We start from the raw sequence: 18,364 nt of genomic DNA on the forward strand, positions 1-18,364 counted from the left end.
GAGAAGGTGGTGGTGGTAAGCCGCCTCCTCTCTCCTTGTCTCTTCTCTTCTTTAGTCTTCCTCCCGCTACGAGGTACTGCTACTATCGCTACTGCTGCTGCCGCCGCCGCCGCCGCCCCTCTCCTGCGCATCGCATGGCATAGAGTAGCATCGCACGGCACCGGCGTTCTGTTAGACGCGCGGCGGGCAGTTCAGGCAGGTTCCCCTGGACCTGGTTCGACCGGACCGAACCGGCTAATTTGGAAACATCTTCTTCGTCCTTCTCGTCCTCCTCGCCCCGTCTTCTCCCCTCGCCTATCTGCCTGCCTGCCTGCCTGCCCGTCCGTCTGCCCACTCGCGGCATGTCTCTGACCTACGGCTTACCTATTCCTCCGTCCGCGCCTCTCTTCCGCGCGTGTGCTTGCTTGATCGCTTCGCCCCAACCTCTAAACAGCCGACGGGCACGTTTTTTAATCCTATCCCGCCCCACCCCCGTCCCCCCCCCCCCCCCCATGCGCGCCAGGCCGTATTGCATCGTGTGTTCTCGGACCTGTGGACAGGGCGCAAGTATAGGTATGTAGCTACATACATGCCGGCGCCTACCTACCTACTTAGGTACCTACCAGGTAGGAGGTATGTATTATGTATGCATACCGCCCCTCACGTAGCATTTCTTCAGTCCTCTCCTCCTCTCTCCCCTCCTCTCTTAATCTCGTTTGCATGTATGCCAGCGTGCGTATGCGCGTGCGCGAGATGGAGGAATGTCTCCGGATAAAGGTGGATTGGCGCGCGTGGAGACAGGAAGAAAGGGAAAATAGGTAGTCGATGAAGAGAGAGATCTGTACCCATACAGATAGGTTCTATTTAAAGCGAGGACCGGGTCCCCCCCCCCCTCCCCTCGTTCGTCGAGTCGATATTGAATTCGTGTCTTCTCCTGCATCGGTCTCTTTCTCTCTTTGTCTACTTTTCCTTTTTTTACAAAATCTTTTTCTTCTTTCGTCCCCTTTTCGAGGAGCGGAGGCTTTACCACCTCGGATACGGGAACGAGACAGGAGACGGAGATAACAAGAGGAGAGCCTGCCCCTCTCCGTCCCGTCCGCGGAGAAGCTAGACTGGTACATAAGTCGCGACGTTACGGGCGCCGGGGTAAACGTCCGCGTTATTGGTTACTTTACGCGCGAGGGGGTGGTGGGAAATGCCGGCTCCTATAGACACGCCAGAACAGGGACAGACAGGTGGACGGACGGACGTCGAAGACGTTGCCGTTGCGGCTGCGAGATTCATCACATCTAGGTCGTGGCAGACGCGCTGTGTTTCCTTCCCAGAAAGCCCCCAAAAAGCGCGAAAAAAAAAGGGGGCCGAAAAGAGGCGAGGATGGGGGAGGGGACTTGGAGGCATCTCGAGGCGTCGCGGTGGCTTGATTCTAGAACTGCACTACATGCGAACATCCCCTACGACAGGTGAATCAGAATGCGGCACATGTACTTCGCTGCTCACGAGGTTATAGAGTAGGTCTGCCTGCGTGGCCAGCTGACGCGATCTAGAAAAATGCGTTGCAGCGTGGTGTTACGACCGATCTGAACCATCCCGGCATGATAAATGAAGACACCTCGCCGAGCCCCCGACCGGGATCGCAAAAAGTACCAATCTAAATATGCAGATAGATGAAGGAAGAGACAGAACAGCGACACGGAGAGGGAGAGGACGCGCGCGTGGATGTGTGAATGCGTGCGGGTGCAGGTGACGGACGGGACGGCATCGTCGTGGCCTGACCGACTGGGAACGAACGATGGCTGGACCGGGAAATTCGGAAAAAAAACATGCTCTTTTTTTTTCTTTTTTTTTTCCTTCTGGTTCCTTCGACAGGTCGATGGCACAAGGTGTCTGCAAGGTTGCGAGACAAAAAAAAAAAAGAGGATCGGTATTGCTATTCTGCTTTGGCTCCAGCCTCGACTGCCTTGCCCCGGATGACGGATCTGGGTTAGATCTCTGGATCTCGGCGGCGGAATCAGATCGGGATGCAACGATTGGTGTGGACTATTGGAATGCAGGCTGGATGGGAAGAGGACTAGCTTATTATTACCTACCTAGGCAGCTTACCCAGCGTCTTATTGCCGTTATTACACCAGCTATTGCCTGAGGGATCCCAACCGCCGTGCCGCACCCGACTACTCCAGCTAACAGGTAGATGTCTATGCACACATGTAGGCAGGTAGATGGATGGGTCCTGAGTAAGAAGGTTGTTTTGCCTATGGAGACGTTGAACGCGCCGACAGAGAGACAGACACATTCGGCTACGGACCTGCTGGGGTACCTGCCTGGACGATAAAACAGGCAGCGAGTCGACGCTGGGCCGATTATTGTATTTGTATTTGTATTTGCATTTGCATTTGTAGTAGGGATATATTATATATACCTATATATAGGTAGGGTAGTTGGGGGGGTTCGGTATTATAGATTTCTATTCAATATCGGTACGGAACTTGCAGTCCTCTCCACGCCGATGCTTGGGTCCAGGAGGTGCCTAACCTAACTTCTGACGATACTAGCAGGGTACCTACATGTACCTCTATGCACACGGTGGGCACCTCACTTCTGCATGTACATACAGGTAGCTAGTAGAGAAACACGGCAACCCGACTGGATAAACCCCCCCCCCCCCCCCACGCGCGGTAAGCGGTTCGCTTAGTTGCTGCTAGGCAATAATAGCTATAGCTATGCATGTACCTGTGTATATCCAAGGAGCCAACGAGGTGCCTGCCTACCTAATCTACTATAAGGTAGCATACATATGTATTCATATCCTGAGCTATACGCAGGTCTCCATATACTACAAAAGGATCATCAATTTGCCCATAAAACAAAAAATTAAATTAAAAAAAAAACACACAACCAAAAAAACAAGCCTTTTTTCGGATGTGCCCAAGCCGCTCGCCGCCTCACCTCCTTGGCGGCGAAAACTCCGCCGACCCCTCGATCCCGAGCTAAGCTAAAACCCCAAAAAAGGAAGAAAAAAAAGGGGCTTGTCCCGTATGGCGCGTGCGTGTTTACGGACGTGCCCGCGTTAGGTAGATGTCAATGTGTGTGTGTGTGTGTGTGTGTGTCGATACTTACCTCTGTTGCCTACAACAGGTATGTACGTAGGTAGGTAGGCATGTACGTAGGTACGTATGTGGTATGCGTATGTGCCTGTGATAATCTGTCCGTATGATGCCAACGAGGGCCGGTTCGCGTTATTACTGGACGCTGCTGGCAACCCGTTCGCGATTTTCGTTGCTTGTCGCGGTATAGCCACGTCGATCACCTGCGACTTTTCAGGCCTGCGAATCCCACTTGGCAGGCGGTTTCGGGGCTGCCCGGCTTCTCCAGGTCCTTGTCCGTCTTCGCCCTTGTCCCATGTCCATGTCCTTGCCCACGTCCTTGTCCTTGTCCTTGTCCCAGTGCCCCTTGTCTGCCCGCCCGCCCCGATTGCCGGTTTGGCTCTCGGGGTTTGACGTCCTGCGAAGATGTTGTTTGGGTAGGCGAGGCCAAGCTGCGCTGTGAACCCTGCGTCCTGGTCCGAGAGAGGAAGAGGGGGCCTGGGAGCAGGAGGGAGAGGGAGAAGGCGAGAGAAAAAGAAGAAAGAAAAAAAAAAAAGGATCCCCAAGGCGTTAGCAAAGAAAAACAAAAACAAAAGAGATAGACGAAGGATTAGATCGGAAAAGAAAAAAAAGAAAAAAAAAAACCCCCCATAACCTGCTGATGGCCGGGGGGCGGGCGCTCCCGCGAGATGGGGATAGAACACCGGCGCTCTCCACCAGGCATTAAGGTGTCGATAGTATCACCCGTTATGTCGTGATTCGAATAGCCATATTGTGAATGGCAGCAAGGTTATCGAGGACTTGTTGTCGTGCCCATACGAGGAGACACTAATTGGATATATATATATATATGTATGTGTGTGTGTATGTGTGTATGTGTGTGTGCGTGCGTGTATATATATACATATATATTGGTGAGGGTAAATAATATGTGCATGTATGGTGATAATATATATATATCACCTGTATGGGAGCGTTGCGGTCCACAGTCCTACGCAGCGATAACGAACGGGGGCACCCATACGGAACGGATGTACACACGTAGGTCCAGGTAGGTACCGCGCGCTGGTTGGAACCGATCCTGAATGGCATCGGCCGTGTCTTGCATCCTGGGTAGCACAGGAAGGACGGCAGGCCACCCATAGCACTAGCAGCGGCGGTAGTCCCAGCCGGACCACGTTCCCGGAACCAAGACGCCGGCGCTTCTGGCCCGGCTCTCTCTTGGGATTTGAAGGGGCAGCCTGCACCTGGCCGTTTCGAGGAGACGCCCACAATCTCGCTCGGATCGGATTTCGCGAGCCTCAAAGCCTTCCCCCATCTCGGATCAGGAAAGGGAGGGGAGGGCCGAGGGTACGTGATATGTGACGAGGAGGGAGGCATGGTACGGAGGCATATGCGGTGCGTGGTGTGTATGTGTGTATGTGTGCGTGTATGTGTGCGTGTGTGTGTGTGTGTAAGAGCGAGGAGGACGGAGAGGATTGGCGAGATAGAGAGATAAGAGAGAGACAACGAAGAGAGACAAGAACGATAAGCAGAAAGAGGCAGAGGCGGATTGGCAGAAGCGCACACATAGGGCGAGCAAAGAGAAGCGAGAGAGTTGGGCACGAGAGACATCCGTTGGCCACCCAACAACGGCTGGCAGCAAGCAGCTTGCAAGGGGACGGCCAGATATTTGCTGGTTCCTCTCCTGATGGCTTCTCCATCTCGCAAATAGGACTGCCCAGCTAACAATCCCAGGCTTAGATGCCGATCACCCACGCAGGTAATCACCGTGTCAGCGCGTCCTCTTCGCCATCCTCTGATTCGACTCTTCACTTCGCTCCCCTCCCCTTCTCTGGAAATGCGACGGCCCATCCGTCCATGCCCATCCCCCCCCCCCCCGCCCCGTCCCTCATCGTCAACGATGGGCAGCCCAGAAGCCAGACGGAGGGGAAAATTTTCTGCCCACTTACATGCACCCATACACACGTACGTCCGTCCGTGCTGCCGGCGTACATATATAGCGACAGTCTAAAATTTGATGATTGGCTAAATATCACGAAGCAGACACACATCCTGCTCCGTATAACATGCATCTCCGAAGTGGCATGTCTGCAAAGTCCTGCGCATCTCTCCCGCCCGGGATTGCTTAGACCGAGGGTAATTTGAAAGGCACCTAGGTAGGAATGCATGTTGGGTACGTATGTATGCGTGTAGCATAACTATATCGTGCCGGCACCGTACATACACCAGATACTCGACACGGGCATAGAACCGCATGCATACCTATATACCTTGGGTACGCAGGGTGAAGTGCCCGTCCGGGTATGAGGTATGTATATGTGTGTATGTAGGTACATACGCAGAGGGCTAAGCGGCAGAACAGCAATGGGCGACGACAATGACGACGATGGCGACTTGCCTGCACCCGGTTCGCCCAGGTCGATCGGTTAGCCTCGCCTTACCTGGGATTCGCACACCCACCAACCTCAGACACCACCAACACCGGTACGGATATGGGTATCGTCTCGGTCGATCGTCCGAGTATCGAAAGTGATTGACAGCGAAACATGGGGAGCATGGGGTGTGGCAGGAGGAGGAGGAGGAGGGGAGAGGGGATGAGAAGAGCGCGGGAGAAGGAAAAAAGTAAAAAAAAAAAAAAGAAAACACACCAACAAAAGGAAATAAAAGAAGACGCCTACTCAGTACGTGCGCGCTACACTGTAAGAATAGATGACCGTAGAATTACCAGAAGGAGCATTAGCGTGCCGACGGAGATCGGTGTCTGCTGCAACGCTGTGATCTCATAGTAGCAGCAGGCATCGCAGTCGTCGTAGGACAGCCTCGCCGTCCCTGCTAACGGGGGGGCGACGAGAGGAAATCTGAGTCGGCTACCTTGGCTCGTGACTCGTGGCGCGCAGCGCACCTTGGCCTGCAGGAGGAGCCGTCGCTCCCTACACCATCCATCCCCCATCCCGTCTTGATGTGTGTGTGTGTGTGTGTGTCTGTATGTGTGTCTGTCTGTCTGTATGTGTGTTGTGTGTGCGTGTGTGTGTGTGTGTGTGTGGTCTCCCTGGCCTCCGTGCCGGCTCCGTCCCCTATAATACTTAGGTACCTACCTGATGGCCCGTCGCAGCAGCTAGGTGGGTAGGTACATCGGCGCCGGCCGGGTTAGTGCCATCCGCAGAGTGCTCGTCTCTTAGGGGCGCGTCTGTACCTACCTAATATGCCTACCTCTACCGTATTGGCTCCGAGTTAGGTACCTACATGAGATAGCCAGATGAAGAGCCTGGGCGAAACCCGGACGGTACATTCATCTAGGTAGGGTTTACAATCGCGACGCACTCCTCGCTGAACCCGCCGGCCGGTTTCACTCGTTCTCTCGTCCCTAGTCTTTTTTTTTTTCCCCTTTCCTTTTCCCCCCTCTTTCTCGGTCTTCTCCTTGTTATTATAACGTGCACCCTCCGCATATGTATATATAGGTAGGTGCCTAAGGTATGCACGTATAGGCAAGGTACCTGTCTATATTCCCTACCAGGTAGGTAGGTCCCTAGGTAGGTCCCTAGGCAGGTAGGTACCGAAAGGCAGCGCGCCCACGCGTAGATACACAACGTCGCCCAAGGTAGCCTGTCCGCATTATGTATGTACCTAAGGTAGGTAGGTAGAAGCAACCCGGCTACAGGTAGGTCGTGGCGCTGTGCGCTGGAGTGATCCTTACCGCTCTAGCACGATACGACGGTACGATACCTACTGTAACGCAGATCCCTACAGCTAAGAGGTAGGTATATAAGGGAGGAATATACTCGGCATCTCCCTCCACTTGCCAATGCCTATGCATGATAGGTGTGTATTGCACTATAGGCAGACCACCCATTCATCGCAATAACAGACACGCAACTCGGCTCTCGTAACCATTGGCATCCCACTGGCCCGCTCGCGTCGATTCGACCGATTTTCCCCGCAGCTCGCGCATGGCATGGCCGCCCTCCAATATGTACCTAACGTAGTGCGATGCACGCAGGATGAGACGGTAGAATTACCTGGCGAGCACTGTGCAGGAGGAGAGAAGCAGAGAGAAAAAGAGGGAGAGAGAGAGGGAGGGACGGAGAGGGAGAGACAGCTTTTCGCTCTTCGTCGTTGAAAGGTGGTGGTAGGGCCACCATCCCGGGAGCGGCGCTTGGTGTCCCATAGAGAGTGCGAACCAGGCTTCGACGCTATATGTAGGGGGAGGGGGAGGGGGAATACAGGTAAAAATGAGGGTGATATACGTACATGCCTGCATGCGAAGATACCTTGTACACCTACCATATAGAAGAGGGACAGGGGGGAGAAGAGAGGAGGAGTTAAACATACCCTGTAGATACATCCCTACATTAGGTCCTTAGCTAGGTGCGTATGATAGAATTCTCAGGTCGAGAGCAGCGGAAGCGATCAACTTAGCCTATAAACGGCAGTAATTGTACGGGGGTACGTCGAGGACGGTGGTCAAGGGGTCCCACTCCGCTCGTTGGATGGACTATGATGAATGACCTCCCCCGGGTTGGCCGGGACGGGATGGGATAGGACGGGATGGGATGGGATGGGGATGGGGATGGCCCTATGCCATCACTTGGAAAATTCCCGTGCTCTGCAGACATGAGAGAGAGATATAGAGAGATAGAGACAGAGAGAGAATGGGGGAGAGCGAGGGAGGGAGGGAGGGAGAGCGAGAGACCAGACAAGGACAGAGGGCGGCTTGACGGGACCAGCTCTTCTCTGTCTCCCGCTGCCCACCCCCGGCCTGTCATAATTTGTCCCTCTTCCATGCGCCGCATCTGTGGCACTGGGAAACTTATCATGAACAAGTCGCCCCCCCCCCCCCCCCCCCCCAGGATTGCTGCCGGGTCCCCCCCCCCCCCATACCCCCATATTATGTACATATGAACGAGAGCGGCTTCTTTTCTTTTATTATTATTATTACTGTAACCTCGCAGTGAGCTAGCCAGTCAGCCAGCCCCAGGGAAAAAAAGAGAGGTGCATCCACCCACCCTGTCTGTTTTATTCACGCTCAAAAGCCCTTAAAGCATTTCCCCGTTCGGGTCAGCTCGTCATGGTTTTTCTTGTTATCCGAATCGAGTCCAGAGAACTGCTCCCGCCAATTGAGTAACACAACCTAACCCCCAAGGCGGACACCGCCCTCGTTACTGTGGACAACATCGGACGAAAGACGAGCAGAGACAGAGCCAGAGAGAGAAATAGAGGCATACATACACGCACGCACACAACGCACCTACAACGCACATAGTTCCATACCTCCGTACTCACACACGCACCAGCACACCAACCCACGCACGTACGCACGCACGCACGCACGCACGCACACGTACCCATACATCCACAGATAGAGAGAGCGAGAGAGACAGACAGACAGACAGAGAGAGACGCAGCAAGAGAGAAGGAGACGAGAGCGCTACTTATCTGCTCGCCCTTGACATCATCATCTCCATCCGAATATCAGCGCCGGCGGAGACGACCACCACCAGCCATCACCCGCTATCGTCGCCGCGCGCCCGATTGCCTGTCTGTACTCGGAGCCGCGGGCACAGTGCAGAGGCGCATAATATCGAGGCCGCGAGCATCTCGACGCAACCCCAAGGCGAGGCGAGAGAAGGAAAGCAAGGAAGAAAAAAAAATTTACGAGATCTCGAGGCCCCGAATACGACACACCGACGACGACGATCACCTGAGGTCCCGTTGCACAATCCTCACGTCGCTGCATCGTCGTATCGTCACCCCGACCTCCCCAGGCAACCCGCCCGCCAGTTAACCCCGAGACCCATCGACTTGACGCGCGCGTTCCGACACGGACCTGGCCATTGAAGTAGACATAACCCCAGGCTTTAGGCCGGCCGCCCACCATGCCCGAAGGCGAAATGTCCGCCGTGGCGCAGGGTGCTGGGACTAGCTCGAGTGATTTCGTGAGTGCTCCCGTGATGAATTCGTCGCGATTCAGAATCGCATTGCCGCCATCTGCGCATTTCCCGGGCTAACGATCGATATACCTACCTTCCAGGTCCGAAAGCTATACAAGTAACCCACCCGCTTCCGATCGCTGCTCGAATCTCTCCGTTCACCCGTGCTGACCAGACTTTGCCACCCTAGGATGCTCGAGGACCCGGCTTACAGTGAGGTGGTGAGGTGGGGCAACGAAGGCGATAGCTTTGTCGTCCTCGAGGTACGCTCGCCGACTCCCTCGCGATTTCGAGACAGACGTTGATTCAGGCCCGTGTAGAACGAGAAATTCACAAAGACGATATTGCCGAAACATTTCAAGCACAGCAACTTCGCGAGCTTCGTCCGACAACTTAATAAATACGATTTTCACAAGGTCCGGCATAACGAGGAAAACGGGCAATCTCCCTATGGCGCATCTGTAATTACCACTTCCCTTGGCACGAAGGTGTCGGTAGTTCGTCGAGGGAGCAGAGCTGACAGCACGCGCACGTACGCACACAGGCGTGGGAGTTTAGGCATCCCGAGTTTCGAGCCGATAGGAAGGATAACCTCGACAATATCCGACGAAAGGCCCCGGCCCCGCGGAAAGCTCCAGTGGCGGAAGAACAGTTTGGCGTTCCTAATCAGCAGGTCCTCGTCCTCAGCGAGACCCTAGCCGCGACACAGCAACAGGTGCAGCAGCTCCAAGAATCGTACCACGAGATTGTAAACGCGAATAAGATCTTCGTAGATGAAATCATCCATCTCCAGAAGCTCGTCCGCGCACAGTGCCAGGTGCATCACGAACTGATCAACCACCTGAACAAGGTCGAGCAGGAGAGGAAGGAAGGGCGGAACTCGGGGCATTCGTCGTCCACGTATGGCGCCAGCAATACCGCCCTCTTGTCCGACGGCTCCGAATCTCCTCTCGAACTCCGCCGTGCTCGCGACATCCTCAACAGCCTCACCGTAGATCACGTCGCCGACCGAGACCTGAACCGGATGTCGGTTCAGTTACACCAAGCCGGCGGCTCCCCCGAGTCGGCAGGGTCGTCCGGCATGATGGGGCCGCCCGGCGTGGGCGGCGTCAATCCGTTCTTGCATGACCCTCTCAATGATATGCGGCACATGGTGTATCCCGTTGGTCAGACCATCGGAATCGATCCCTTCGCCGCGGAGCACATCAACAACCTCCCGTACAACCGCCCCGTGCAGGACAACGCGATGGGTCCTAGCCAGGAGTTCAACGGAACCGGAATACCCTCTCACACCCCACCGGGAACATCGTCACAAGGTGGCTCGCCGTGGGGTTCGAAAAAACCTATTGTCCTTCTGGTGGAAGACGACAGAACGTGTTCTCGAATCGGCTCCAAGTTCCTCGCTCAGTATGATTGTGGCGTCGAGGTCGCGGTAGGTGATCGTAGCTCCCGGCCCATCCTGGGAAGCGTGTTTGGTTGACAATTCCGTATAGCGCGACGGTTTGGAAGCCGTGAGCAAGGTCAATGCGAAGCAGCATTACTATGACCTGATCTTCATGGATATTGTGATGCCCCAGCTTGACGGTGTCTCGGCAACGGCTATGATCCGCGAAGTGCAGCCGAGCACACCGATCATTGCCATGACGTCCAACATCAACCAACAGGATCTAGAGATGTATTTCCACTGGGGTACGTGGAAACTTGGCCCCTCCCCCCCCCCCGAGAAAATGAAGATGCTGAAAACCTTGTCAGGTATGCGAGACGTGCTGGCCAAACCTTTTACAAAGGAGGGAATGATCGGCAAGTTAAGAAAACACCTCGCCAACTTCCTGCGGAACCCGCCGGCAGACAGCATGATGGAATCCATGTATTCGAACGGAGCGACAGCTCAACCGCCGACGCCGGGTCCGTATTCCAACCAGGGAATGGGGATAGCGCCACTCTCGGCTTCGTCAACCGGTCCCGTCGCGAAGTTTGATACTACGCCGATACAGTCGCCAGCCACGAGTGCCTCGTGGCACTCTCCTAGCCAGATGCCGCACGCTTCGCCGACGATGGGCCAGGACCAGGGGTACCTAGGCGCGGGAAGCGGCTCGCAGATGGTGCTCACGCCGGGCGGGACCCAAAAGCCGCAATACGCAAATGCCATGATCCCGCAGATGGGCGTGCCTCCCCAACAACGGATGCCGGACGGCATGCAACGCTCGGAAGGGCCGCCAGAGAAACGACAACGACTCTACACGTCGCAGGCGAACTACAACCAATAGTCGCATTGCCCGACTGCCATCGACATCTCGATTCCATCTTGTATATATTGCCGGCAGATTTGGGCGGTCGTTTCGACACATGGGAGCCGGTACCGGAAAGCTTGACGAGGCAGGGTGCCATCGGTATCGGATCCGTTGCGTGCATGCATGCATGGTGCATGAGGAGCATCTGAATGGTCTGCCACCCCAGGTCTTTTTCTGGCGCTTGGAGCAACGTAGAGCTCCATTATAGATCACGGAATACCCTTTCGGTGTTTTCTAGAACGGCGGCTGTAAGAATATCGGTACCCGGAAGGAAGCCCGGAGACGGCTCCCGAGTCAGACGGGACACCGCAGTAGGAGGAGGAGCCGGGACTATCGAGGTTAGATTGGGCAGGCTTGACGGCAGTGGGGTTTTTGGATGGCATGCGCCCGCGGCTTAGGGAAGCCGACCATGCTGGTAGCCATATCTTGGATGTGTTCGATCCTTAGCACCCAAAGGGCGTAGGGGACAGATTTATAAGTAATCTTAGGCCCGGGGACGGTTTGTCTTGGCTCGAGATGAGGAGCAGCGGAACAGGGACGAGGACTTGATTCCCATACCAACGCTGCGACCGGAGGAAGAGGCTCGGGGTTTCGAGAATAGAGGAATGAACGATTCTGCAGTTTCGTAACGTCCGTACTTGCGTTGCTGATGTTTGATATAGTTTCCTGAGAAGTGGTATTTTGGGGACGGAGAGGGAGGGAGTTGAGAGGTCAGGGTAGAAAAGAGAGAGAGCAGTGCTGCGTTCGGGCCTCCGGCACAACGTGTGAGATAGCGAAATGAGCTGAGACGGAGCCCGGCCCTAATATAATACAACACAAGCACATGCACACATAAACAGGGACACTAGGTTAAATATGCCTTCTTACCTATATGTGCCCGCCTATTTGCCACCAAAGGAGCAAGGAAGGCTGCCCTAAGAAGAGTTAGGATCGAAGGCTTCTTCCGACTTGCCCATAGGTCGTACTCCTCCCTGTGCCTGCATGCGGAGCCCTGTTGGCGACGTCATAAAAGTAGGTTAGGAGGGTGGGAGGCGGGTATCAAGTCTTCGACTGCGGCGGCTCTTTTCCCTGTCTCCGGAGTGTGGGAACGCGAAGTGACGAGAGAGAATCGATCGGTAAGGGAAGGAAAAGAAGAGAAGAGAAACCGACCGCCCCCAAAAACCAGGGGAAGGGGAAGGGTAAGGGGAGAGGGTAAGGGAAATGGCTCGGAGGAAGCCCATAGGCCCGATGCGTCTATATGGACACGTACCTTTCTCACTCTACGTTGGATATATCTTTAAGGCATTAATAGCCCAGATGGAAAATAATAGAGGCGAGAAACCCCCATCGAGCAGGCATCTATCTCACTTAGGCAGGTAAGTAAGAGGTACCCATGTAGACCGGGACGGAGGAGCGAACAAACAACGTCTCACCAACCATCCAGGGAACGATTTTTTTTTTTTTTGGAAAAAAAATTTCGCTAAAGTCTCTCTCGAAGAGCAGGCTGGAAGCTCCAAGTTGAAAGAAGATGAAACCTAGGGACGACTGGGCCGTCCGCGGCCTTCACCGCCGATGTTGGTTCGTTTCCGTATCTATCCCAGACAAGCGAGAGCTGGCCAGGCACAGGGCACGGCGGGCACGGGATGTATGTACATGCGGCAGAGAGGGATGTAGAAAAAAAGATGGCCTCCCTTACTCGGTCGAGAGGACAAATTAAAAGCGAATCTAGTACAAACCTAACTCTTTCTGCTACGAGGACGATAGGTCCATGCATAAAGTGCCTGCCTACCTATGCGATGGGGCGCCGCAAATTTGACCTCTATCCGTAACAATAAAACAGCCGGCGTTACGGGAGGAAAACGCGAATCGATCGACCGAGCCGCAATGATGCTCTCTCTCACAGTAAGGTGTGGCTCGGCCTGGAAGGGGATCGAAAATACCTCTGTCAGCATCCGGTGCCAATGGGCGATTAAAAAGCCCGCCTGGCTCCAGCGGGACCCGCAACCTGATTTCTCCCTCCCCTGGAGTTGGTGACCTGATCTGCTGATCCCTTGATCTAGACACCGGATCTGGAGGGACGAGACCCTTCGGGAACTAGTAGAGAGGCCGTGCTAAGGCTTCCTTGGGGGGTTCTGGCCTTCGGGAAGCATGGGGGGTGTGTGGGTGGGAGCCCTTGGAGGGGTAGAGCTTAGAAGGAAGCTAGCCGGGGTTTGATAGCGCTGCCCGTCACCGTTATCTCCCTTCCTCGCGTGCGAGTGATAAGCATCCACTTCCCCGGACCGACGACACGTTTCTCAGGACGAGTCGGCGAAAGGGGGAGGCGCTGACACTTTGGGCAATCCGTGGCTGGCTGGAGAGGGGCGTAGCCGCCTGGACGTTGGCACAGTAGCCCGCGCTTGGCCCTGTAATGTAGGTACAATGAGGCACCCGGTGTGCCTAATGTGCGTACCCGCAACCCTCCGATGCCGTCTCCACATCGCTCTCTTCCTGAAGACGGGAATGGGCCAAGTGTAGAGATTTAGTTGGACCGCCGGCTGGCGTCGACGCAGAACCGCACAGGGCGTGTTCTGAGGAACAGCATCGAGGTTCCGAGAGCCCGGTATCCGTCGACGTGCCGTGCTTCCCGGGCATCGAAACAGGGAGAAGGAAAGAAAAGACAACGAGAGAAAAGACGAGGGGGAAAAAAAATTGATGAAACGTTGGGGGATGACATGGTAGGACCGGTCACGAGATGGGGACGACAACGAAGCGAGCCGAACTTCTTCGGACCTGTGCCCAGGCGAGAGACACGAGAGATGCAGACGTCTAGACCCGACAAGCCTACGCTGGGAGCGCGGCCGTCGACATCCCACGTAGGCAGGGAGGTACGTACATAGACAAGATAGGCGTACGCGTGCATGCTGTAGGGGCGTGGTAGCCGTGCCTCTAGCCCTGGACTACGACCCTGGCTACTCGTGGTCCACATACCACGTGTACGCGCGTATGTGATGCACATATGGACATATGCGTCTATGTATGCAGGCGGCGTCCGGGAATAGTTGGTTGGATTGCGTCTGCAGCGGCCAGCAAGGGGGGGGCGGAGGAAAGGGGGGTGTTTTGGCGAGGCTTGTTTGTCGATGGTCTGGATTCTCTGGCACTCCAGCCTAGACCGTCGTCCGTCCCACGGCAGTCATTTCGCCTCGGCCCACCCTTGCCGTCGAGCCCCTGCGCCGGCCGGCCTAGACCGTCCTTTAACGTCTCCGAGAGAATTCGCGCGGTGGGCTCGTGGGGTCAGAAACCACACACGACCTTGGCATCTCCGCCGGTCTCGTCCCCTCTGAAGCTGCATCGTGGGCACTTCTTTTCGTCGACCCGCCATCTCTCTCCCTATAACCGTGGTTAGTAATGGGCCATACGCAGGAGAGACGGGAAGGACGGAGCATGAGTAGGACAAGTGTCAAGACGCCGCTATAGGCACGTGCATATCTTAGCACGACAGCGTACGACGGTGTATATACCCATGTATATATACCTACACAGGTATACATCTTGGTAGGTTGATCTCTCCGTAGCCTCCGGCCGTTCCGCGTCGTCCTTTTTGGTGCTGGTGATCGCTTATCATTTCGGGTTCCCGCGAGAATCTCCAATGGGTGGGCGGAGCGTGAAAGGCAAAGTAAGCTGACGGACCTTGGAAACAGTCTTCGTTGGATTGATGTACGGATGCATACCTAATATATATAGACAACAGACATGCAGGTTGTCTAGGCAGGCAATTGGGGGGGGGGGGGATGAAAGGGAGGGCAAAGCCGCATTAGCTGTTTTCGATGAGTCCATGTGTGACATGCGTGCAGCGGTATTTAACATCCGCCTTCCCGCCCGGCCTTGAAGGGGAGGAGGCCCTGCCTCACATCGACTTACCTATCGTACAAGTGTGTTGATGAAGCTGGTACGAACTAAGACATGTCTAAATTGATCACCTTGGACGCGGAGGGACCGGCATCTATGCCAGAGTAACCGCATACATGTGGCTGCATACCTGTCTTAGGGTGGACACCCACAAGCAGCCATTCTGCCAGGGTGACTCTATAGGGGAAGAGATGTAGAATCGCCTCCGATACATCTGTCGAATAAAACACATCCTTCATAGCGAGCGAGGAAACTTGCGAGACGAAGCCTGCTTTACATTCTGGAGGTCCAACACCGGGCAAGCTGGCTGGAAGATATTCGACTCTTCTACCCCTATCATACCAAATGGAGGGAACTGAATTCACCTCGACTTCCTTTGGGGATGTCCTGGCTAGTATTGACCACGGAACCGTCTTTGTTAATACGGCCAGACCCATCACTTACCCATATATTCTATTTGAGCTATCTGTCAACCTGCCGTGACGTCACGTATTTTTGCATTACACAAGTTACCTACAACAATTAGGTAGATGCAGGCCCCACAACATTATCGTTTACAACGATATCGCTACCTAGTAGTGCATACTTACAACGTAGTAGCCCAATATAACTCATTATCGAGTCTTATCTGCCCCTCCAAGAAACTTCTGACTCACAGCTCATCCAGTCCGTTGACGAGTGCACTTCAACCTCCCCAGTCAGCAGTCTAGCCTTCGCAGCGAGCACAAGACAGACGCAAGCGAGCACCATGTCGCAAAGCAAGTCTGCCCGCGGCAGCGCTGCTGGGAAAGGCAAGAAGGCCGGCAAGCCAAGCGCGGAGGAGAAGAGAGAAGACACTCTCCAGGCCGTGGTAAGCCATGCCACCACCAGCCATCGTGGGGCATCGCCGGGTATCTAGAGAGCTATCACTAACCACAGGATGTGCCTCTGCCCTATAGCTCATAGCCGATTCCTTCCAGACACGATTTCACCCATTCTCTCTGGAGAAGCCAAGAGTATATCCACTCAACCCCATACCTATGTTGGGCGCCGATTGTTGATATCACGCTTATAGTGTCTCCTGCCCCTTGCGAATACGCCCCTTATCGAATACACCCTCGAGTTTCTTGCCATGAACGGTGTCCAGGAAGTATTTATATACTGCGGCGCCCACCATGACCAGATCGAGCGATATATCCACGACTCAAGGTGGTCCCCTGCCCTCAGATCGTGTCCTTTTTCGAGCCTCGAATTCATCCGTGTTGCCGACGCTAGGTCTATCGGCGACTTCCTCCGAGACCTGGATAAACGCAATATCATCGGGGGCGACTTCATACTGGTACATGGAGATTTGGTTTCTAACATTTTGCTTGACGGCGCTTTGGCTGCGCATAGGGCGCGCCGGGGAGCAAATCGAGACTCATGCATGACCATGGTGCTACGTGAGGCCGGTGAAGGTCAACACAACACCAAGACGAAGGGGATAACGCCGGCCTTCATTGTCGATCCCAAGGCCAACAGATGCCTGCATTACGAAGAAATACATCCGCTACAGACAGATCGCTACGTCACCCTCGACCCCACCGTACTCGAGAGCCGCGAGGCCGAGGCGCGGACAGACCTGATCGATGCCGAGATCGATATATGCACGCCGGACGTGCTCGCCTTATGGTCTGAGAGTTTCGACTACGAACTCCCGCGAGCCAACTTCCTGCATGGCGTGCTCAAGGACTGGGAGCTCAATGGAAAGATGATACATACCGAGATCGTTAGTGAGGGGTATGGCGCGCGTGTCAGGAACCTTCAGATGTACGACGCTGTTAGTCGGGACGTCCTGAGAGGCTGGACCTATCCCTTCACACCCGAATGCAATCTCGTGAAGGGGCAGACTTACCAGCTCCAGGGCGATAACGTCTACCAGGAAGACGACGTAGAACGGGGATCGGGAAGCCAGGTGCTCGACTCCATCCTGGGAAAAGAGACACATGTTGGAGCAGGGAGCACGGTGAGAAATAGTGTCATCGGCCGAAATTGTGTTATTGGCAAAGATGTGCGGATTATCGACAGTTTCATATGGGACGACGCGACGATTGACGATGGTGCCGTGGTGGAGCATGCGATTATTGCCGAAAGGGTGACGGTGGGCAAAGGAGCCTTCGTCCACGAAGGCTGTCTTGTGTCTTACGGGGTTCGTTTAAGCGATAAGACAAACGTACAGCCTGCCACGATACTATCCCTCCTCTCTCGCACCGGGGAACCTGTATCGTCGCAACCTGAGTTCGTCGGCCCCGAAGGCAAGGGGGCACTCTTCCAGTGCTCGGAAGATGATGAGACAGGTCCATATGACCCGTCAACCTTGCAGAAATCGCTTGTTTACTCCCTCGAAGATCTCGACTTATCTGACTCTTCTGTCTCGACTCTTGAGGGCGATGACTACATGTCCGACGATGGGACCGGCCCAATCTCGCCAACTGCTAGCCACCCAAACTCAAGATCACGACTTTCTTCGTTCGCCTCGGACGATTCAGGCGCACCGAATTTCTCGTCGTTCCATTCCGATGCTGTCCATGGCTTACTAGATGTCCTCCGGGGTACCTCGGGCAACTTCGAATCCGAGAAGCTGGAGTTTACGTCCTTGCGACTTGCTAATAACGCATCCGATGCAGCGATGCGAAAAGCCGTTGCAACGGCCTTCGTCCGCCGCGCCGTCGAGCTTATGAATTCGGATGGTGACAACCTCGAACCCGCCAGAGCGGCAAAGCAAGTGCTCACATCACGGGAGGGTGCCTCAAGCTTCGTATCGGAAGTTGGCGTTGGTGACGAATCCGTCTCGGAGCAGGTCGAGTTTGCGATCGCTGTGCAGAGAGCATGTGCAAATAGCGCCAAGGTGATCGAGCCTGCGAAAGCCGGGAATCTCCTCGTAGCTATGCTGCAACAGATGTACGACCTCGACATTCTCGAAGAGGAGGGCATTCTAGGTTGGTGGGGGGATGATAGGGGGAAGGAAGAGGGTCTGATGTCGGCGATCCGACTTAAGAGCCAGGCACTCGTCGAGTGGCTTGAAAATGCCGATGAGGAGGAGAGCGACGAAGATGACGAGGACGACGAGTGATGGTCTTCACTTGGCAGGGTTCCCCCGTTGACTTAGACGACTCTACTCTTGTTCTACAAATGGGCGCTGTAGGACATACCAAATGACGGCTCGCTGGACGAATGTGGTTAGCCTCGTTGTATGAATCCG

The 18,364-nt window shown here is 54.8% G+C and overlaps 5 protein-coding genes across 5 annotated transcripts; 3 read left to right on the top strand and 2 right to left on the bottom strand.

The window, feature by feature from the left end:
* Window positions 1-1,046: 1,046 nt before the first annotated feature.
* Window positions 1,047-1,954, bottom strand: GGS23DRAFT_518940 (uncharacterized protein). The gene is made up of 2 exons (XM_051514629.1): window positions 1,881-1,954; window positions 1,047-1,519 (listed from the first exon to the last, which is right to left on the bottom strand). The coding sequence occupies exon 2, from the start codon at window positions 1,375-1,377 to the stop codon at window positions 1,087-1,089; it is 291 nt and encodes a 96-aa protein (XP_051372605.1). The 5' UTR covers window positions 1,378-1,519; window positions 1,881-1,954; the 3' UTR covers window positions 1,047-1,086.
* A 1,106-nt stretch (window positions 1,955-3,060) lies between these two features.
* GGS23DRAFT_518994 (uncharacterized protein) lies at window positions 3,061-3,680 on the top strand. The gene has a single exon (XM_051514630.1). It carries the CDS (start codon window positions 3,150-3,152, stop codon window positions 3,471-3,473), a length of 324 nt encoding a protein of 107 aa, XP_051372606.1. The 5' UTR covers window positions 3,061-3,149; the 3' UTR covers window positions 3,474-3,680.
* On the bottom strand, window positions 3,681-5,262 carry GGS23DRAFT_519012 (uncharacterized protein). Its single transcript, XM_051514631.1, has one exon. It carries the CDS (start codon window positions 5,019-5,021, stop codon window positions 3,888-3,890), a length of 1,134 nt encoding a protein of 377 aa, XP_051372607.1. The 5' UTR covers window positions 5,022-5,262; the 3' UTR covers window positions 3,681-3,887.
* A 3,410-nt stretch (window positions 5,263-8,672) lies between these two features.
* GGS23DRAFT_519044 (HSF-type DNA-binding-domain-containing protein) lies at window positions 8,673-11,343 on the top strand. The gene is made up of 7 exons (XM_051514632.1): window positions 8,673-8,995; window positions 9,091-9,107; window positions 9,180-9,252; window positions 9,310-9,450; window positions 9,534-10,421; window positions 10,483-10,678; window positions 10,742-11,343. The coding sequence occupies exons 1-7, from the start codon at window positions 8,936-8,938 to the stop codon at window positions 11,254-11,256; spliced, it is 1,890 nt and encodes a 629-aa protein (XP_051372608.1). The 5' UTR covers window positions 8,673-8,935; the 3' UTR covers window positions 11,257-11,343.
* A 4,549-nt stretch (window positions 11,344-15,892) lies between these two features.
* Window positions 15,893-18,235, top strand: GGS23DRAFT_604850 (nucleotide-diphospho-sugar transferase; the record flags this gene model as incomplete). Its single annotated transcript, XM_051519665.1, has 3 exons — window positions 15,893-15,994; window positions 16,083-16,139; window positions 16,199-18,235. The coding sequence occupies 3 exons, from the start codon at window positions 15,893-15,895 to the stop codon at window positions 18,233-18,235; spliced, it is 2,196 nt and encodes a 731-aa protein (XP_051372609.1).
* Window positions 18,236-18,364: the final 129 nt, after the last annotated feature.

The sequence above is a fragment of the Durotheca rogersii genome, assembly GCF_024521655.1.
Source record: "Durotheca rogersii strain YMJ 92031201 chromosome Unknown GGS23scaffold_8, whole genome shotgun sequence".
NCBI classification, from domain to species: Eukaryota; Fungi; Ascomycota; class Sordariomycetes; order Xylariales; family Xylariaceae; genus Durotheca; species Durotheca rogersii.